General features: G+C 43.5%; 1 protein-coding gene across 1 annotated transcript in view; it reads left to right on the top strand.

The window, feature by feature from the left end:
- The window catches only part of LHFPL2 (LHFPL tetraspan subfamily member 2), a 166,984-nt gene that overhangs the window by 134,604 nt on the left and 9,690 nt on the right, over nt 1-22,690 (top strand). The window contains exon 3 of the mRNA XM_067568939.1: nt 2,165-2,935. Within this exon, the coding sequence (XP_067425040.1) occupies nt 2,506-2,935 (430 nt within the window). The 5' untranslated portion in view covers nt 2,165-2,505. The remainder of the gene's footprint in view (nt 1-2,164; nt 2,936-22,690) is intronic.

Here is a 22,690-nt window from a genome sequence, read left to right as displayed (position 1 = left end):
TTTCCTGCTCTCCCCTCCCCCTCTCTCCCCACCAATGGCATAACTCAGGCAGGCAAAAAAGAATGTGTTATGCACCATTTCTAATTTTAAGGAAGCAGTTTGAATGTAAACTGAGGATGCCAGTGATCTCAATTGTCACCTTTATATGATGTTTTCGTTGGTATTAAATTCAGAATAATTCTGGAATTTGCACTAGCTACTGTTCAAATTTTTTTCACTATAGCTTTTGGATACACTATCAAAGTAGATATAGGGCTTGTCTACACAGGCAAAAAGTCTGCCATGGCTATTCCACAGTAGCTCCGCAGGTGGATAATCTTATTCTGCATAAGAGTGCCTATGTGCAGTTTATCTTTAGTGCATTAAGTGGACAAGTGGATTAAGATAAATTGCATAAAGGCACTGTTAATGCAGAATAAGAGTGTCCACTCGAGGAGGCAGTGAGTGTGTTTTAACTCCACACCCTAGCTTATTTTGTAATCGCTTCCTCATGAAGACAAGCCCTGACTGTAATAGTTGCACAACAGTATCTTTGCCCAATTGCAAGCTCTGATGCTGGTCACCACAGTTTTTTCTCGGGTGAACAAACCAGAACTTAAGAGCTGTTGATGTCTATAAATAGAGCAGTGTAATAGCGTACTCCATTTCAAATGGGTTAGTTACCAAAGGCTTTCCATTGCCTCTTTCAGCATCAAAGTTCAGATTTGGATTGAGATTTTTGATGGACCCTACACAATATAAAATCTTCAGGATCCCATCTAAATTGCCTCACACCTGCATTTGGTTCACTCAACTCCCATGAAATCATCATTCATCCTGCCTCAAATATAGAGAGAATAGGAAAGCTACAAGAGTATACAGCCATCTGATCTGGAAGGAGCAGAAATAGGCAGGGGAGTTAAGGCATATCTGTGATGCAGTCTCAGACTGCAGATGGAGATAGAACAGATTGACTGAGCAGTGAGTAGGAGTTAGGGTGCTGAGAGAGTGTGCAGTCCATTGACAGCCCTATTTCTGGATCTGTAAGCTGCTTGGCAGTGAGGGGATCCTGAATGTGTAAGAACTTCTGCAGCAACATGCATCATCTAAGGCTGTCACACTCAGCACTGATCAATGTGTTACTAACGGCGGCAAAGTCGCCACCATCAGATCGATTTCTTTGGATCGACTGAGCGGTCAGTGAAGACCCGCTCAGTCGATCCAGAAATCAACATTCTAAAACCGCCTTCACAAGTGGCGTAGCACTGCATCGACGGGAACGCGGTTCCCGTCGGTGCGGTGCAGTGAAGATGGCGCGCTGAAGAGGAGCAGAGAAGTTGACGGGAGTTACACAGTTTTTTTGCGTAGCTTGCATAACTCCCGTCAACTGCCTCCGAATCTCGGAGGTAAGTGTAGACAGGGTCTCACTTAAAGCTAAACAGATTAAGAATTCAGTGCGATATCAGTTCTGCAGAACTATTTCAAGGTCTTGGAACTGTGGTACGTTTCCATAGATCTGATGTGTTCCAGTGGATGGGTTATTCTCAGTTGTACTTCTGTTTTGCTTGCTCTTCATTGAGACGTAAGCTGGAACAGCAACAGTAGGCAGCAGTCTAGCTATGAAGCTGTTTCAGTGAAACAGTATGAGATGGAGTTCATTCACTGCACTGAGTGTCCCATATGATCCTGACATGAAAGGGCTTGTATACTGCCTCCTTCGCAGAGGTACCCAATGTCATTCTGCTTGTTTGAGTCCAGCACCAAATACAGGGCAGTACTCTAACAATGCACTTAAGATAAACTACCTGAAGAAGTGTGAACATTTTACTGGATAACTCCCAAAAGCTAGTAGTTTCAACGAGTGGGTTGTGGGTGGGGGTGGTGTTGGGGTGGCTGAGTACGTTTGGAGTTGCTGGGACTTTACGTACAAAGTTTTTGACAAACAGCTGCAAGTAGGATGGGACAAAACAGATACTGTAAGTACAGCACCGCAGCAGGAGATTAGTCACTCCATTGAGTCTAAGCTGGGAAGTTTCCAGCAGGCTGTATTTGACAGGCCCTTGTTAGAACTTTCACATATTGATTTAGATCTTTGCAAAACACTGGATTGTTCTCTGAAGCTGCTGAGGTAGAGCTGAGCATTTTTTTTCTCTGCTAATATTTTCTTCTTCTTTCTCTCCTCTAGGTGTGTGATGTAAAAGCAGTGGGCAGTCCTTGGGCCCTCCCCCGCAGGATTGTAACGTCATGTGCCAGTATGAATATTAACACAGAAACACGTACTTCAGTACTCAGCAACCAAAGAAGAAAAAGGAGAAGCTAAACACTGAGAACAAATGACTGGACTGCTTGCAAAACTTTGGGAAGCTAACTTTTTCTTCTCTTTCCCTGCTATTGTGAAACAGCTGGGAGAGCAGAACCAAAACAGCATTTTTTGTGGATATTTTTTCTTTTTTTAATTTAATTTTCTCCCCTTTTTTTGGATTTCAGACTCTCAAACTGCACTGACCATAAGCACTGGACATCAATATGTGTCATGTCATTGTAACTTGTCGCTCAATGCTGTGGACACTCCTGAGTATTGTCGTGGCTTTTGCAGAGCTTATAGCTTTCATGAGTGCGGATTGGCTAATTGGCAAAGCCAAGCCTGTGAGCTCCGAAGATATGGACAACAGGACAGGAGGTTCACAGGAGCCTTACCATCCGACTTTGGGTATCTATGGGCGTTGCACCAGAATCCCCCACATGCAGGTTTCCAGACGAGACACACTTTGTGGTCCCTATGCAGAGAACTTCAGTGAGATTGCCAGTGGGTTCTGGCAGGCTACTGCTATTTTCCTAGCTGTGGGGATCATGATTCTCTGTGCTGTGGCATTTGTGTCTGTTTTTACTATGTGTGTGCAGAGTGTTATGAAGAAAAGTATTTTTAATGTCTGTGGGCTGTTACAAGGGATTGCAGGTAAGTGTGATCTGACAGCAACTAAAAACTTCCCCAACTATTTTATACACCTCTCTTCTGTATGCCACTGTTTATGAATTTAAGTCTTGTTTGACTAGCTAATTAGCACATAATACACTGACGTTGGCAGGAGGATTAAGGATTGTGCTGTGCCAAGGTGAACAGACCAAGGTTTCCTATGTTTGCTGTTCAAGTCTTTCCTCTGTTTGAAAAGTGTGTTTCAGTAACAAGAACTTCTCCCCTTAACTTTGCTCTGGGTTGTTAGCAAACGCTGGCACCAACATAATGGCTCTGCCTCTCACTATGTTAATGATTTTTCCATTAGACTGAAGGCAGTTCTCTGTATCTGTGTCTCACACTTCAGGGTCATGGTAAGAGTAAATCCCAGTCATAGGGCTAAATTTGTGTGCACAGTTCCCATTACAGGCACTTATCCAAGAACTCAATTTGACCCATGATGCTTTCTGGAAATAAGACCCTTCCTCACTCATCAGGGAGTTCAGTTACTTTTGAAGAGTCTAGTGATTTTACCTTTTCACTGCCTAAGTGAGAGTCATTTCAACTGAACAAATGAATTGACTTCTGCTGGCTTGTCCTTTCTGAGTTTCCTGAGAAATTTGGTAAAATATTGTTCAGTTTTATTGCATATTTCATGGTGCTTAACAAAAATTCTGTGCAGTCAGATCAAAAAATGAATGCTAAATTCTTTCTTTTCCGATGGATGTTAGCTAGTAGTTCTGGGAGCTTTCACTAATAAGTATTGAAACCACTGTCAGATGAAAGTTTTTGTATTATACACTCTGCTCTAATCGTTTCAAGGCAGAGGATATTCTTCAGACATAACCATAAGGACCTAAATGGATCTACTTAGGAGTCACCAGGGTGGTGGCAGGGAATAGGATATATGCAGAGGTTTTTTCTTCCCCCTCTGGGCAGTGCTCTTAACCAGATACGTTCAAACAATAGGAAGGGTTTTGTTCAAAAGAAGGTTGGAGTTTCAAATTGATTCTCATTTTAGGCAGACCAGTTTGCCTGAATCTAGTAAATGACTATGTAACCAAACAGTGTCCTGTTGACTTCAAGGTAAGATGAGATGCCAGAGTGCAAATTTAATCCTTTTTAAAGTTAATTACATTTTGTGCTCAGTTGTGGGCTAGTTTATGCCAAGTAGCAGGATGGATATATGGGGGTGTTGGGAGTGTGTAAGGAGCTTCCCCTGGCTGCATGCAAAGGCGCTCCAGGACTCTCTGACGCTAGCACCAGCTATTTGACTCATGACTCCCCAAGATGGGATGAGGAGGGGCCTGGCAGCAGCCAGCAGAGCTAGCAGAGCACAAGTGCATTGTGCATTGCATCCTGAAACTGGGTGGTGTAGCAACCGTGGTGGAGCACCAGAGTAAAGGCATCATGCTTGCTTGACACTATCCCCAGTGTAAGGCTGTGCCCTCAAGGGATGATAGAGCCCTACATTGGCTCCAGATGCACCTGTTTAGATAGTGGCATACAACTAGGAAAGGGATTTTTAAAATAAAAATAATATTTTTGGTCTGACCACTCCCTGTTTTGGAAATTCACCTTCACAAATGTGAAAAATATACAGATCTGAATGTAAGAGCCTTCCCAGGTATGACAGATTAGTATCTCATTGTAAGTTTTAGCTTGTCACTGTCTTAAATTGCCACTTATTTCAGAAATTAGCCATTCATCTCTCATTTTGCTGAATTGATAGTCCCTTCTTTTTAAAATGAGGAACATTTATAAATATTCTAATTTCAAAATGGCAGGAGGCAGATTTCTGTATCTTGAGAGAGTGTTCTGGACTGGAGACCAGTTCTACTCGCCTCTGAAAAGGGAATATAAGAAAAAGAATTGGAGCTATGTTTACACTGGCGGTGGCAAATTTGCTGCCGCCAGATTGATCTTTTATGATCGATTGAACGGTCAGTGAGACCCGCTCAATCAATGAGGGAGTCGACTGAATAAGTCCACCTCCTCAACTAGCATAGCGCAATGTGAACAGTGCGCAGAAGCAGTCGATGGGAGTTATGCAAACTACTCTTCGTGATTTGCGTAACTCCTGTCGACTGCCGCTGAATTTCTGGGTAAGTGTAAACAAGCCCTGTGTGTTTTATAATTGAGCCAGCTGTGCCTTTAGGAAGAATTATGGTTTCAAGAATTGAGCTATATGATGGGTGTAAAGCATTTCTCATGTGTTAGGGAAGACATCAATCAATTTTGAGTAGTGCTATGAATGGAAGCACTTTGTTCTTATAGTGTAGATAAAGCCACATAGCATGAACAAGGGTTATTGAAAGGTCACGTTATTGAAACTGTTGCTATGATAAAGGCCCATATCAATATTTGCAGCCAGCCATCTTGTAGCTAGTGAACTGTTCTCTATTTTTCTGTTCTCAATTTTACTGAATTCATTGCTACTTTGTACCAACACTATTGCTGTATCTGGGTAGCTGAAAATGTTTTTTTTTTTTTAATAACTTGTCACAGCTTTGAGGTTCGATTTGTTCAATTCCTGACTTTGGAAAATATTTAACCAAATGGCTCAAGTAGGATGGCTGTCAGCATGATTGAACTTTAAGTAACAGAATTATAATAATAGTCCCATATCTAGAGTAATGTCCCAGCCGTCAAAGCTCTTAAAGGATAGCCAAGCGTGGCCCTGACCCCTTGTTTAGATTCTCTGATCTTTCTTTCAAAAGTGATTCTGTAAATAAATGAGGGGAATAACATTCATAAAGTAGCTTTGCGTGTGCGTGTGCGTGTGCGTGTGCGAGAGAGAGAGAGAGATTTGCAGTTATGTAGTACATCTTTTCTAGGCTACAACCACAGCACAAGCATTTACAGGAACTAAGGATCTGGCAGACTTAATCACATTTAAAATCTCTATATCTTTACTACAAGGACTTAATGTAATTAAAAACATTCTGCAAGTTAATCTATTCCTGAAATTCATCGTGGAAAAAAAAAAAAACAACTAACACCGGATGTATCATTTCTGTCTAGCATCTTGAGTTGTGACCTGGGTGTTGTCTAAGGTGAAAAGATGCATCTCTTCTGCTATGGCATTGGTTTAACTTCTGCCCTTGAACAAATGTGTGGTGCTGCTCCTCTGTGGGAGACGCACACATATCTGGTCCACAGAGAGTTTTTGTTTGTTGCAGACAATCGGAAGTATAAAACTTAATAGGAAAAATCTGCTGCTGCTTTTAAAAAGGTCCTTCCAAAATCTTGGAATTCCTTTGTAGTGGAGTAAGTTTTTCAGTACTTTCTTTTAAGATTGCAATTCCTTTTATTGTGGAAGTGCAGAAATATTAACTGGCAGTCTTAATTTTGTAAACATATCATGCCACCAAGAAACAAATCCGTCATCTGCTCCAAAGAGTCCAAAGAGTGGAACCATGTCATTAGATAAATAATTATCGCCTATCATGTAGGAGACTGGATAAGCATTCATTTGAATGTCTTTGTGAAGCATGCAATCTGTTTTTAAGGAGATTGGAATGCTGGGGTAAATGAAACACTGTTCTACAATACAGAGTAATTGATAAGCAAATAATTCAAGGTAGTTTGTCATAAACTGTCTGCTGTAGGCAGTTAATTATCAACAGTCCATGGGTGGTATGTGCATGTTATCATCATTTATTTATTTGTATTACAGTACTGCTTAGAGGGCCCAATCAGGACTTGGGGACCCCATTGTGTTAAGCAGTGTACACATCCTTAATGAAAACATAATCCTTGGCAATTTTAAGTAGATTGTGTTAATAAATAACCTTCCAATCATGGCTTTCATGTTTACCCCTTGTTCTTGTGTCCCGATTGACACTGTAAATCAGGGGTCGGCAATTTTTGGGAAGGGGCGTGCCAAGTCTCCCGTGACCCTCTTCTTTCCCCCCCCCCCGCCCCCGCCCCGTCCCTCTCCCATGTGCCATAGGCCCAGCGCCCTGGCCAGTGGCGTATGGGTGTCCGGCGCCCAGGGGCCACTATTTGTATTTGGGCCCCCTCTCTCCATTGGTGGCAATGGTGGGGGTGTGTGTGTCTGCAGGCCCATTTCCTGCTCTCCCTCTTCTCCCCCTCTGGTGCGGGGGTGGCGGGTGCAGTGGCAGTGGTGTAGCCTGTGTGCTGGCCTGGAGAGGGCGCTGCCAGGCCCTCCTCTGAGGAGCCACCCCCCACTGACATTCCTGGCGGCTGCGCCAACCTGGCCCCTCTGGTGGGGAGCAGCAGTGAGAGGAGCAGATGCCCCCAGGCAGCCTGGCGGTGGGGGAGGAAGAGGAAGGCTGCCTGGTTCCTGTGCACCCTGGGTCCCCATGGCTCCGTCGATGCGCCCGGCGTGGGGGCAGAGGAGGGGCCGGTAAGACGGGAGGCTGAGAGGCCAGGTTGGTGCAGCTTCTGGGGATGTCAGCGGGGGGTGACTCCTCCTCCAAGGGCTTGGCCAGTGTCCCCCCACAGGCCGGCACCCAGGGGCAGTCGTGTCGTGTGTCCCTCCTTCCCCCCCCCCCCCCAGCATGCCACTGCTGCTGGCCAGGAGCTGCTCCCAGCCCCAAGCAGTGTCCCCCCAGCCCCGGCCTCTTCTACCTGACATGGGCCCAGTGCACTGGCTGGGAGTTGCTCCCAGACCCAAGCAGCACTGTGTGGCAGCTGCTCCCCCTCCCAGCTCCACCCTTTCCGCCACTCCGCACCTCTCCCTGTTCCTGACGCATGCCACTCAAAATCATCCCGCGTGCCACATTTGACACACGTTCCATAGATTGCCGACCCCTGCTGTAAATGGTTTAAAAAAAGCAGAGTTTCCTACAGTGACATCATATTTCAGTCTCTGATACGACTTAGTTTTATTATGAGATTGGTCATGATAAACTTTTTTTTTAAATCAGCCTTATAAGTATATTTAAAAAACCCCACAAAACCTAGTGAAGCTTAGGCTCTAAATAGGTAGCAAATAGGCAGCACTAATTTGAATGCTAAGTAGATACTGTCCTTCGTTTATATGAATTTGGCTGAAACAATAATCTGCTTTAATGATTTCAAGCTGGTTTATGTATGTGTGGGCTGGGACTTGTCAGCAGAGGCCTTCAGTGACACCCTAACCAAGTCAGAACAATGGAACCAGATTAGCAGTGTGAATAACTTGACATTATCCGAACTCTGAGACATCAACAGGCCAGTCTCTTTCCGTGTGGGAGCAGCACAATGTAACTCTGACAGAGCTTTAAAAACAAAAGAAAAATGTTTCTTAATATATTAAAAAGGCTGTTTAATTTGTTACTTCCATTTGAATTAGAACTGCCTTTCTTTGCTGGAACAAGAATATATTACCAGTCAGGCCTATTCAATGGATGGTATAGTCCAGAGGTTCTAAAATCTTTTCATAGTTTAGACTGTGTTTTATTAGGGAGTCATCTTGTGAACCATCTTTCCTTCTCCTCCCCTGCTGCCAAATCAGGACACCCATACTTCAAAATCTGTTTTCCCCAGACCATTACATTCAAAGCCAATTCCACTCAATATTATTTAACATTTAAACGGCATTAGCAGGTAGAGTCCACAATCAGTTGGGGGGACTCCATTGTGTTAGGCACTGTACATACATATAATAAAAGTCCCTGCCTCAGAGATCTTAGTGCCTAGAAGGCAAGACATAACAGGTGGTGAATTAAACAAGCAGGCCCAGGTGGAATAGGGCAGATGGGATAACACAGCCATAAAGGGATGTGCAAATTCTCAGCCTGTCACTAGTAGGGATCACAGCTCTACACTCACCAAGTCATTATCAGGTTTGCAGTTTACCATCTGTTCCTCACAGTTTCCATCACCTGAGAACAAATTGAAAAAAAAAATCCCCACTCCAAGAGGATTAATTTCCTCTCCACAATGAACATCTATTTTCCTCACTGAAATTCAGCGCACACTTGGAATCAATTCCATTCTTCCCAGCTGAATCTGAGTTTTCTTCTAAAATTGTCCCTCAAATGACCAGACCTCCTCCCATCTGAAGTGCTTTCCAGGATCCTACTCCCCCATACATTAGTGTCCACAACATGCTCTCCTTCTCCCTTCATTTAGTGTTCCCTCCTTCTTATCCTATCCTCCTTTCCAGCAGCCACGTTTCTCCCTGGTGCTCCTCCTATTCCCTCCCTCAATTCAGGGCCTCCCCCCCTCAATTATTCCTCTCCTTCCCAATCCAAGCAGATTTTCCAGAGCACCTTCTCCTATCCATTCCATTCCTAAACACTCATGCCTTCAGCCCTATTTGGTTCCTTTCTTCTTCAATCAGTGTTCTTTTTCCAGCACCCTGGCAGTAGTGGTTGGCACCTCCTGCCCCCCTCCTGGATCAGGGATGGAGAGAGAGTAGCTGCAGCTGTATGCTTTTTGGAGTTCTGGCTGGAGCTGCACTAAGGGGGAGCAGGATGGGCAGCTCCCTGGGGCTGCCCAGCTCTCCATAGACCACGATTGAAGCTCTCTCCAGAGCACAGTTTGGGAACTTCTGATCTCATCTTTTGTTAATAACAATGAATTTGTGCCTCTCTGGATTTATCTTAAGAAGAAAAACTCTATTTTTTCAATTGTTTATATTTGCTGCATCTTGGTATAATAATCCCATTTCTGATTATTTTAATAGCGGCTCTTTTTCATTCATTTTAATATGTTATGACAGCACAGTGGGGTGCCCTACACCCACAAGCTTTGCTGTATCAGTTCCGGTTTCCTTAGCAAACATCTGTCCAGACTCTTTTTTTCCCAAACAGTGGCGGTTTTTAGCTGATGCAATGAGGATGTAAACTAGCTGTTTGTTGTAGCTATACAAGTTATGCCTCAAAAATTGTTGATGTGGACTTCAAGAATGCAAGTGTTCATCTGCCAAGTCCAACAGTTCCATTCTTCTAAATTCTTTTAAACTATAGAACACGAATATCCAGTAACCTAGTGAAAGGCAAAATTAAGAGCAATCAAATAAGATCATCCCTTTAAAAAATCTATAACCACATTTGAATCCAGCTGTGCATAACAGCATAATCACTGCTGCCAAAAAGGATATTGGTAAAATAACTCTTAGTGTACGTGATGTAATATGTTGTTTTTGCTGAAAACTTATTGACAAAAGAAAGAGACAATCTTTTAGCATCTCTCCTTGTTGCCTCAGGAAAGTTTCAGACTTAAATGTGTTCCCTCTTTCAAAATATTAAATATAATATTATTGAAGTTAATTTAAATTATTGTTTAACTGGCTTACGCTGACCAAATAAATAAAATACAGTAAACATTTAAAAAAATTAAGTACTAAATGCGCTTGAATTTTAGTGCTAGGTTAACACCACTGGAAACTGATCCAGCTAGTCTGGCACTAAAATTCATATTATATACATATGCACACAAACTGTTCAGTGTAGACTTGAGGTTGTTAGAGGAGTGCCACAAAGGTCAATATTACAGTCTCATAACAGATCAGAGATTTGGAGGAATAAATGTGCAGTCAGTTGATTAAATGTGCTGATGACAGAAAACAGGTTGTGAAGAGAAAGGAAGGTGCAGTCAGGATAAAGGGAGGAGATCAAAGTTCAGAATTAAATAGACTAGAAGTCTACCGATATAAGCGGCTAATATAATTTAATATACAGAAACAAAAGATAATCAGGCCAAGGACAATCAATATTTCATATGTATGGATGCATGCATAAAAAGCTGTTCAAATTCTGCCTTTGTGACACTCCCCTAACAACCTCGGTCCACACTGAACAGTTTATGGGCACCAAAGCACCCTCTTCTCTCTTTGATATCCAAGTTATTTTTATTGTTTAATTTATTGCTTAATTATTTCTCCATTTACATGGACAATTTGAAATTTTACTGGTCCTAAAATGTAGTTACTCTTCAAAGATTTTTCTCACCCTGTTATATTTGGAGGCATAGTCTGTCATTTTCTAGCACTCTTCAATGTGGCAAACCCACCCACAACTTGCATGAGCAACTAAAACCCCACCAAGCTGGAGGAGTTTGTGAGCATGTTTGGGTGACTGATGAAGTGGGACTTAGGCTCTGCAGCTTCTGTCCTCATTCCCATTTGGGAGATTGTTTCTAAGAGAATAGGAAGGTGATCTGAACTTCATGCATTTGTGTGTATTAGATGTCATCTATTTGTGGCTGGGAGCCAAGAATGGATGTGGAATTGCATGTAGCAGGTGGCGGAATTCAGATGTAGTAAGGACTGAAAATGTGCAAGGGAGGAGTAGAGCTGGCTCATTCTCTGGGAATTGTGGTGTGGCGGGTAGGTGTGATTGAGAACTGCTGGGATGCAGGGTGGGAATTGGGAGTTGCTGGGGGCAGGTCTACATTACCGCTTAAGTCGATCTAACTTGTGTCACTCAGGGATGTGAAAAAGACACTCATTGAGTGATGCGAGTCACCGCGACCTAAGCGCTGTCCACACCAGTGATATGTTGGCAGGAGACGCTCTCCCGCTGACATAGCTTCCGCCTCTCGTGGAGGTGCAGTAATTATGCTGATGGGAGAGCGCTCTTTTGTTGGCATACAGCATGTTCACCAGACGCGCTACAGTGGCGCAGCTGCATCCATGCAGCGCTTCTTGTGTAGACCTGCCTTAAGAAAGTTGAGAAGAAAGAAGTAGTCAGTCAGAATTTGTTTCTGAGACTGGAGGACGAACAGAGGGGGTGGAAATATACTGGAGCTTGTCATGGGGTTGGGAGGTAAACTGGAGGTAAATAGGATCTTGTAATGGAGTAGTGCTACTAGAACTTGCTGTGGAGCTGCAAAATGCATGATGGGGGCTGTTAGAGCAAATCTAAGGCAGTTGTTCTCAACCTGCAGCCCAATCAGCACACAGCTGCGGCCCCTGTGACATACTTGGGGCTATCCAGGTAGCATTGGATGCAGCCAACATAACACGTTGTGGGCTGTATATGCGGCACACTGTGGTAAATAGGTTGAGAACCACTGATCTAAGGGAAGAAGGATTTTAGAATTATGATCAGAAGTTGTAAGTGGAGGTGGGAAATAAGGTGGAAGACTGCTGGGGAAAACAGGGACATGCTAAGGAGCAGGGAGGTAAGATATGCCTGGAGTCTTGCTGCTTGTGGACTAATGGAAATAGATGGTAGACAAATGGGGTGGAGGAAAAAGATGCAGCATGTTGAAACAGAAGCACCAATTCAGTTAAATAGGTGCAATCGGGCACCCAAACCCAGTAAGCCTCCATTTGTTTCACAAGTGTGGAAACAAGGCCAAACTTTTATTTTATTTTGAAAACAAGTGTTTCCTTCTAACTTTCGACCTATAACGTTTTGTCTAATGCCAGCATTCTAAATTCTTCAAAAAACAAACAAAAAATTGTGTGCACATATGTACATATGCATGTGTGTGAGAGAGGGTGTGAATGAGTGGGGGAGGGGTGTTACAGTGGAAATCCTGACACAGCCTTAACTTCTATAACATTCTGACTTACATGGCCAAATGCCAGTGAGACAGCTAATACATATTTGGCTGCTGAAAGTTCAGACTCGGGAGACTACTGTATGAAGGAAGGAGAGGGGAAATATGCCAAAGAAGGAAAGCTGTGATAACGTTAAGTATATAACATGCTAAACAGCCAGTGAAGTAAAGGTACAGTACGTGACTGACTTTAAAGAAACATTGTACAAATATATTCCTATAAAAAACAGTTGTGCAGAGTTTTTGGGGGGGCAGTGTTTTATGTGCTCTGGTTCATGATATAATGAGGATTTGTTCATATTGGTGTGTGTGTTGCTTGTTCTATTATTTTTATAACCATTCAAATTTTGACAAAAGTAAAGTTTTTGGCTATTGTGCAACTTTTCATTTCAGTGATGAATGATGACAAATTGAAATAACAGGGAGGTTAATGTGACTGGGTATGCAAACAGAATGTTAGTTTGGGCAAGTGGTGTGCGTGTGTGTGGGGGGGTTTTGACAGCTAAGTTTGGGGAGCAGGAACAGAGAGAGAAAGAAAAGGGTGCTCAACACTCCCCTCACTTCCTTTTTAAGAATAAAACTAGGTGCAGTATAGGGCTTTGTGAGAGAAAAACAATATATATCACTCTGCATGCCTTTGGTTCTTTCTCTGTCCCAACCTTTTTACGGTATTTTTACTCTTTATTTGCAGACCCATCACCTCTGTTTGTTTTTGTATATATACATTATGTATATATAAACCCCCTGCTCTACGTACTGCCTCTTTTTCCTTGCTCATCTCATTTTCTCTCCTCTACTGCCTGTTCTCTGCTGCTCCTTTTTAACTTCCTTCTGACACTCACCGCTCTCCTCTTCTCTCCCTGGTTCTCACCTAGCACTCTCTCTCCTAGCAATACTCATTCACTCCCCATTCTGTCTGCTGTAGTAGTTCTTTCTGAGCCTGTTTTCCTTTCTCCCACCCTTCCCTCAACCCCAGCAGTCAGAAACAAAGGCTCTTTAGTTCCTCTGTACCCAGCCACAATCTGGTATTCAACAGGGAGCTGAGAAGCCTTGCTGCTGGGTCAGGAGCCAGTTGGATCTCAATGCGGCTGAGTGGCTTGAACCCATCACAGCATAGCATGGAGTCAGAGTAAGCTCTAATGGCATGTGGGTCTGAATCTAAATGTGGGAAAAGAGCTGGCTTGAGGTCTCGTGATGGGGGCCAATTCTGAGAGGTATTCTAGAGTTGAGGAGGAAAGGTGGCAACACATGAAACGTTGGGAGTCAGACAGGTATCTGCCGTGAGTGTCACAAGCTCAGCTGGCTGATGGGTCCTTCAGGTTGCCATAATCTAGAGGGGTTCAAAATAATTTGGATAAAAGAAACAGTAAAACCAACCAGGATATCAAGACATGCCTACACACACTGGAACTGGTACTATTACAGCTCATGAGATTTTATTTCAAAGACATCACTTCTATTAGGCTGGATTTCATGGTCAGTTCATTTCAGGTGTTGCCAAGATATGCCTGTATGAACACACTGATCCTTTATTGGGGTCATAGTAACTCTTGGTGTGTCACTGGAGACCCAGTAAATTATACACTTTCAGTCTTCACTGATTAGGTTTGGCAATGACATTATTTTGTTTTCACTCCTAAGCAATGTAGTTTGTAAATTATAGAATAGGTCTAGGCCCAGTAATAGGGTTGCATTGAGTGTTTTTTTCCCATTGAATAACGTTTTATCTTGCCACACACGAATATCAAATTCCATTAACTTTACCGATGTGTGCTGGAAGTCTCTAGTAGCCAGGCTAACGGGATAATGGGGCACTTCTTAAAACCCTTGTTTTTTATTCTAAGATTTTAGGTAATAACATTCTGATTGTCTCCTTTTAAACACTGGGACAAGGATAATAGAATAGTGAGTTTCCCTTTTCTAGTGAGTTTCCCTTCCAGATCTCATCAGGTACCTCTACATTGGAATAAAAAACCCAGGACACGGCCTTGGCTGGCCTGGGTCAGCTGACTCAGGCTCATGGGTTTGGGCTACAAGGCTAAAAATTGCCATGTAGCCATTTGGGCTCCAGCCTGAGCCCAAACTTCTACACAGCAATTTTACAGCACCGCAGACAGAGCCTGAGTCAGCTGACCTGGGCCAGCTGCAGGTGTTAAATTGCTGTGTAGACATAGCCGTAGTCTAACCCAGTCCTGCTGTAATGTAGGGTGCAAACAAATAAATAGTTTATATATTTATAAAAACCTATAAATGTTGTTTATAACCACTGAAGGTTTGTTTTCATTGAAATTAAAGACAAGACATTGTTAAAACATCCCTGTTAGCTCTGAGGGCCTGACAGTCGGTTAGTTGCTCTGTTCTTGGTCTTGGAGGGAGAGGTGGGTAGAAACAAGGGGGCTTTTTTTCTTTATTCTTTATCATAGTCTGGGGCCTCACTCTTTGATGTCAGGTAAAACAGCGTCAGCTGGCACAGCTTACACTCTGCTTCCTCTAGCCGTGCTCTCTTCTTCTGTCTGTCTCTCCTCCCACCCCAGCACTGGGGCTGAAGAAGAGCTACTCCAGGAACTCTGTAGCAGTGTTATAGAGGAGGAACAGAACACTCCTGGGGTTCTGTTTTGGCCATTTTACAATACTGGCGCTGTGTAACAGGGCCATTGCACAATAGAGAATCAACCCATACGCCTTGTGAATTTTTTAAGAAAACCAGAATGTTGATTTAGCTATCCCTAAGCAGCATGACAGGCATGTGCTTTTTACTTTTCAGCTGAGCAGGATACAACTTGTATATGTTAGTAAGGGGGCTGGCATGCACCAGCGTGGCAGTGGTGGGAAAGGTTATAATCAAGTGTTGTGAAACACCCATTTTTGCTTTCCTTTGCTGCTTCTATGGACAGAATAATTCAGGTTGATTTGTGATCAGAGAGCCAGAGGTCCTGTATTACCACTCATAACTAAAGAACATCCAGAATCTATCATCCCCAGTACAAACTGAATGTTTAGTTACTAATTTATCACAGATTTGTATGGCAAATAGTACTTAATGGAAGCAGACAGCACTCCCTTGTCGTTGAAGCTCCTTAGTCATTACAAATATTGAATGCTCCATTTTGTCACAGTAGGTCAGAGTGAAAACTGATTTAAAAATGAGTAGTGGCTGGATTAGTGGTTGTATCTACATGGTGGTGCTGGAGATGTGGGTCACAATCCTTTCCTTCTCTACCTTTCTTGCGCTGCCATGGGCTGGAAAGATTGGGGTGGGGCAGCATATTCAGCTTATGAAAAGGAAGAAAGATGGAATGCTTTGTGTTGTTCAATGGCAATGACTCTCACTAATTTAGGAGTTGATCGGTTTCAGAGGCATCCCAGGAGGTTCTCTGTGGGAAAGAAGGTAAGGTACTGATGTTATCAGGACCTCAAGAGGAACTAGATAAGCAAGAGAAAGTTTGAATCCTTAGGGCTCCACTTCCATGAGAAGGGTTGGAATGAATGAGGAGAACTTAGGAGTATTTCATTATTATTTATACAACACCCGAGTTGTACATAGCATTTAATACATCCTTTTGTATTGCCAAAATCTTGCGAACTCTTCCATTTTCATGGATGTGATGCTTATTTTTTACTCCATCAGCAGGGCTCCCACTCTCTGAACCATTCAGAAGTGCACCAAGGTCAGTCCACACACCCAGGTTGGGTTATTTTTTATCAGTTGGCTTCCAATTTTCTTCCCCTCAATTAACGGGGAGTCTAACAGTGTTAAAAGGCAATGAAGAGTGGGTGCTTATGCACTCCTTTATCATTAAAAGAATTATCATTTAGCATTATCATTTAGCAGGCCACGGAACAGGTGTGACAGAAGTAAGAGCAGTTACACTGTACCAGTAGCCAAAGCTGTACAGGCAGCACTTGACTTGTTATCATTCTGTCAAAAGAACCCGCATCAAGGGTTACAAGCACTCTGATTTAATTGTAGTTTCTTTTATTAGTGGCAGTGTATATTTCACTCCCACTGTAGCACATAGTATTATTAGCTTTCTCTTCCATCTCTCTCTCACACACACACACCCCCTTGCATTCCCAACACCATTTCTGCACTTCTTCCCTCCCTCCCCCCAATCCTATCCCTGTTTTGAATTATTAGTGAGCTTACCCAGATTGATTCTAAATAAAAAATCTTGGCATATTCACAATAAAGGGTTTATGAACAAAAGGATTAGCTTAGTTAGGACTGAAAGTTAATAGCATTTATTCTCTTGATCAGTTGGTTTTGAAGAAGGGAATTGTTAAGGAATTTTTTTTTTCTGATAGTCACATGGGGTGGGGACTTCTTAAAGATATTTTGGAGAGACCGTCTAAGTGGTTTTGAGAATTTGCCTGGCCACTGTTTTAAACATTTCAATCTCGTCTCAGGTGGGAGCTATTCTAGATGCATTTGTATCAGTATGTGACTCCACTAGTCTGGAATTAATTAGTGGGCGGGCCTCTCCTTCTTCTGATCACTCAAGTAGGCTGAGCAATCTGCTGAGTAGCATTTTGTATAGCGACTTCCTCTTCAACCGTCCTGCTTCCTAAGTCTCCTGTCTCCACTCTGCCTTTGTAAGCCTGAGATATGTTTTATGATTTAAATGGACACTGTCAATGTGGCTTTTTTAAATCAACTGACTCCTTGAAATTGTTACGTGTTTTTTCTTTCCCTGTTGATGTTTAGAAGGGTCTTTTGGGCAAGCCCTGAGATTAACATCACCAAAGGTGCTCAGGCCCGCTGCTCCTCCTCACTCTCTCCCCCCCTTTCCCACTGTTCAGTGTCCACACACCTGCCTGGTTCTTGCTGTCTGTTCACCTTCAGTTTCAATTCTGCTGCTGCTGTTACTAGCAAACTCCTTCTTGCAGACTCCTTCTTGGAGAAGGTATGCACCAGAAACAAAACAGTCAATAGACTATCTGCAAAGTGGTGTCAAATACACAAAATAAATTGGGGGTGGGAGTTGGAATATTTCACCTCCCCCAATCTCTGTCAGTTGCAATAAATGTAGGGGTTGTGGGTAACAATAGTTACAACATTTTCAGAAATAAACACCATTTCCAAGTCCCTTTAATTTGCTGATGGAACATGGGGGAACCCTTCAGGAAAAATGCTGTAATTGTCTATCTACACAAAGGTCTTAGGCTTAGTACACACTAGGAAATTCGGCGGCAGTCGATGGGAGTTACGCAAACTACATGGAGTAACTTGTGTAACTCCCGTCGACTTCCTAACTTTCCTTTAGCGTGCCGTCTTCACTGACGGGAAATACGTTCCCATCGATGCAGCGCTACGCCTTTTGAGGAGGTGGTTTAATTGAATGGACTTCCGGATCAATTGAACGTGCCTTCACTGCCGCTTGATCCGGGTAGATCGATCTACATGTTTAGATACCCTTAGTCTGGATTTGGAACAGAATTAAAATAGCAGGATCCTTCTTACAGCCTAGGTCTCTCTCCAGATTTGGAGAGATCTGCTATGCACAGAAGTCTGAGGGACTGGTTATTGCACAGTGTGCCAGGTAACTTAGCCTATGTTTCTCCTCTCTTGTTAAGAATCTCTGTTCAGGGCTTGGAATACTGTAAGGCTTAGTCCAGAAATTCCCCAACTTCATCCTATCTCAGATTTGGATTTCTGTGACTGGGTTCACCAGTCTGAGCCCACACAGTTTGATATAATCAAATTAAAATATAAATGGATCACTTATAAGTTATAACTGAGGAAGTATTGTCTAGAGACAGAGCTACTGAGTAGGAGGCTATAGTGCAAATTTTTTGTCAGTTGACCGCTCAGTACCTGAGTGATAAGAAGGAGCAGAACAACCATTAATTCATGGCTGGTGAAGTCCTTCACAGAAATAGTTTGTTGGAAAACACAATGTGTCTGTGAAAAAGAAGTCCTGGTGCCTGGTCTCTTTGGGCTAAATTGAGATTGCTCCTTTGTGCATGTATTCTAGACAGAAAACCATCCAGATGTTTGCCATTTATGTTTTGACAGAATGGAAGTGTGACATTGAGTAATGGAGGCAAGTTTACTTTTTCTAGTTGGTTAAATGCCTTTGGGGCTAGAGGTCTAATCTCCCATCCTCCTATGCTGGTGATGAATGCAGTCAATACCATTAGTGCTGATGGAAGCTACCTGCATAAATTCCCCCATGCATTTATGAGAGAATGATCCCCTCACACATTCTTATCCTTTTTCTTCCTCCTCTTTTTAAATAATGCAGGAAGGCAGTGCTGTTCCTTGGGAACTTGCTACATTGTCACTTCATTGATCACATCTGGTTAATTTCCTGTTTCCTCAAGTTCAGAGATTTTTCACAATTTCTTTAGGGAATGAGAAGATAGTTTCAGGATTTGCAATGGAAATTGGCTTTGTTAATATACACTGTGTTTAATATAGCACAACAGCAGCTGCATGGGAGACTGTCAGAACTAAATAGTGCGCCTCCACTTATCCAAATAACAGCAGGGTAACTACATTCCGAAAGGGTTGTTTTCCTAGGTCAGGCCAGGGGATCTGCTTTATGTCACCAAAAAAACTGCTGTTCTGCTGCAGCTCAGATCTTACCCCAAATGCTGACTAGCACACATGATGACAAATTAGTGCTGAAATTTGTTAATCAAATTGCTGGTTTTCCACAATGGTAGCCGGCATCACCCTACTGAACTGTATCAAAACCCAGAGTAACAAGTTTATCAGTTTCTGTGTCTTCAGGTCTTCTTAACCAAAGGAGGGGGCGGAGGAGAGACTCCAGTACCAATGCACTAAGCAGGGCTGTTTTCTTCAAGAGATTAATTTTCACAAAAATACATTTTGCCTGTGTGTACTGATAATTTGATGCAGCAGCCAAGAGCTTTTTGATTTTGTGTTCTGAGGTTCGATGGAGTGTTTGCTTTTACATCATCCAAATATAGAATTACGTGTTGTTCGACTACAGCAGCGTTTCTCAAATGCGGCCACCAGGGGGGTTTCCTGTGGCTACAATAGCCTCTTGGGCAAAGCTGCTTCCCCTCCCTGCAGCGCCCAGGGGCTCCGGGAGAGGGCTTCAGTTCCCCCTCATCTTCAGCCGCAGGACTCCACGGGCAGGCTTCAGTCCTCCTCCCCTGGTTCAGCTGGAGGATCTTGGGGGGGGGCGGGCTTTGCTCTCCCCCATACTTTAGCTGTGGGATTCCAGGGGCAGGCTTAACCCTCCTCCCCTCCTTCAGCCTTGGGGCTCTGACGGCATGCTCTGTGCTTCAGACTGCCCAGCTTCAACCATAGGGCTCCGGCTCTGGGCTTCAGCAGGGCCGGCCTTACCAGGCGCTGTGGTCAAGAGCAAGGAATGGAATGAGCCTGTGGTGCAAGGCTGTGGAAGGGATGTTGGGGCAATGGGGGTGGGTGAGCAGCAGGGTTGGGAAGCCCAGGAAGGCAGCGGGGGTCAGGGGAGATCCATGGGGGGAGGCAGTGGAGGCCAGAGGCGATGGGTGGGGAGCCCGGGGAGATAGCTGTTGTCAGAGGCACCAAAATACAATGGTACATTACAAAACTACGTAAGTAAATTACAATGATTTGGATTGTATATGTGCTTATTTATTTGTTTTTCCTAAAATGTAATTAAATATTTTAGGAAAATTTGTCAGAGTGGCGACCAGCAAGAGTTGGTGGTGCACTCGGGCGCCACCAAAACATTTGTTGTGGGAACCCCTGGACTACAGTATGTTTTTTGAGTAGAAGCAATCTAAATAATGAAGTGGCCTTTTCCACTTCTTAAGGCTTCTTTTGGTTCAAATAAAAGGGCTCTTTGCCAAATTATTGCTGTTTTCACTGATATTCTCTATTATGTATCTCAAACTGGTAAAAACTTTCAAGCTGATAAATACGTTTTAAGTACAACCTGTGTGCTTATGAATCTGTGGTTTGGAAGCAGTACTGTGCACTTAGGCAGGGATTCAAATCCTGTGCCTTTATGCGTAACATCTTTTCCTATCCATTCATGCAGCTAAAACTCATCCAGGTACCCCTCTCAGTCACTGCAACATCCTTTTCTCTGGTCTTGACAAATGCAATCTTTTCCTATTCATATCCATTCAGAATTCAGCTGCAAAGATCATTTTCCTAGCCTGTCACTTTGACATCTCATCCCTCTGTTTGCATCCCTCCAGTGGCTCCCCCTTCTCTATCATATCAAATATAAGCTACTTATGATTACTTTCAAGGGCCCTCACAGCACGTCTCCACCCTACCTACCATCTCTCATTCACTATCAATATGTTAACTCTTGCCTCTGATCAGCCCAGGATGGCAGCCTTCATTGCCCACTTGTTAAATTTTCAAACAGGTACCTTTGTGCTATGTCTACTATGCTGCCCCTCACACTTGGGAGGAGCCCCCCTATAAACTTCCACAATGCTACCTCATTATCCTCCTGCAAATCCCTCCTTAAAATTCTTCTTTTGCATTGTCTATTAAAAAACTCCACAACAGTTAGGTCACTGGCATGCTGGTACCACTGCCTGTCATGCTGACCCATATTGTCCCATTGTTTCCTTGTACTTCCCTGTCTAACTGCCGGTATCCACCTGTTTTTCTCTTGTCTTGCACTTACATTATAAGCTCTTGAGGCAGGGACCTTCTTTTTGTTCTGTGTTCGTACAAAAACTAGTATGGGGGGGGGGGGGGTTCTAGTCCATGAGTAGGGCTCCTAGGTGCTACCATAGAACAAATAATAAATATTAAAAGATGGTGACAGGCAGCAGTCACGTGGGCTGGGGCAGCACTGCAGGAAAGTAAAGAAAATAGAAAATAGAATAGTATGAAAATAATTGTCTGCTGAATGCAGGGCCAGTGGGGGCATATGGCCAGATATAAGGGATGCCAGGCACCCACATCTCCCATGGAGCTTTATCCTCTCTCAGCATCATGCCATTGGGTAATATTTTTAATGGTTATTTTCAAACTAATTGCAGTAAATGGGTGTGTGGCATTAGCATGAAAATAAACCATCACCATCAAACAGGGGCTTTATGAAGAAACATAAGGAGCACTTACGCTGCAGCATGAAGGCTGGTGTGGGAAATTAAGGTTTAATGAGACTTTACTATTTTCTGAGTAATTTTTCTGGTTGCCAGTCTGGCCACAGACAGTCTGCAATTGCTTTTTGTTCACATGCGACTGCCTCTGTTTGTCTTAGATACAAATCAATAGACCAAGACCACAAATTTAACCATGGAAACACCACTGAATTTTACACATTGCAGAGGCCAGGAGTGTGCTCTGCTGCACAGATAGCAGTACGTTGTGTCAGGTGAGGGGAATGTACAAAACCTCTGGAAATGCTGTAATAAGAATGCACATTTAATAATCTTATCTGTGCAAGTTTGGAGTGTAAGGCTCCTACCTCTCAACTATCCAGTATAGAACGTTACTAACAACCCCCCAACATATTGTTTCTCCTGCCTCCTTAAATTGAATTTTTGCCCCTCTCTTCTTTCACTGCCTCTTCATATTTTCTCTTTCTTCCACATCATTGCTGCTCAGAGTGCAGGAGCACCATTTGTGTCCCATGGCCTATGCCTCATAACAGAATGCAGATCAGAGGGAGCAGAGGAAATGTAGTGGTGTGGGAGCTGTGAACAGCATAACTACACTGCAGAGTTGAGTGGCAATGGGAGATTACCAAACAAAAATCCATTTCTCTCCTCCCCCAAATACAGAAACACATTTAAATTAACTCACAGGCGGGGGCATACCCAGACAGGGACAATGTCAGGCTTAACATAATTAACAGGCAGCTGCTTTCCCCCCTCTCAGTTGCTAGGAGCTGCTATCCTAGCTGCATCTAGATTGGGTGGGAGCTGAGTGCTCTTCCCCTGGCAGCCCACAAAGGCACTGGTGCATTGAGTCCCTGGCTGCACACCCTGCTTCCCTTCATCATTGAGCAGGAAGGAGGGAATGCAGGAAGCAAACTGAGCAGACGGCACAATGAGCAGCCAACCATGCAAGAAAATACTCTCAGTTGCCCTGGAACCATCAGCAATCCTCCTTCTCTCACCCCTAGTGGAGTCTGGACTGTTATGGGGATGAAGAAAGTATGTTGAGGAGAGTGGATTGAGAGGAAAAACAGACGATCTCAGGTGATGGGTAGAGTAGAGGGTTAAGACACCCCATATGGACACTAGAGAGGAAGAAGTGGGCCTGCCATTTGCCTTTACAGATGCTGCAGGGTAGTAGACTTTGGCCACCAGCATTCCCACAGGTAGAGAGGAGCAAGGGTTAGTTTGTTGTGGCAATGG

The sequence above is a fragment of the Emydura macquarii genome, unplaced genomic scaffold (genome assembly GCF_026122565.2).
Source record: "Emydura macquarii macquarii isolate MOO-44397 ecotype Brisbane River unplaced genomic scaffold, CSIRO-AGI_Emac_v2 contig_2897, whole genome shotgun sequence".
In the NCBI taxonomy this organism is placed as follows: Eukaryota; Metazoa; Chordata; order Testudines; family Chelidae; genus Emydura; species Emydura macquarii.
Note: the sequence above shows the minus strand (reverse complement) of the source record. Positions and strands in the feature narration are given on the sequence as shown.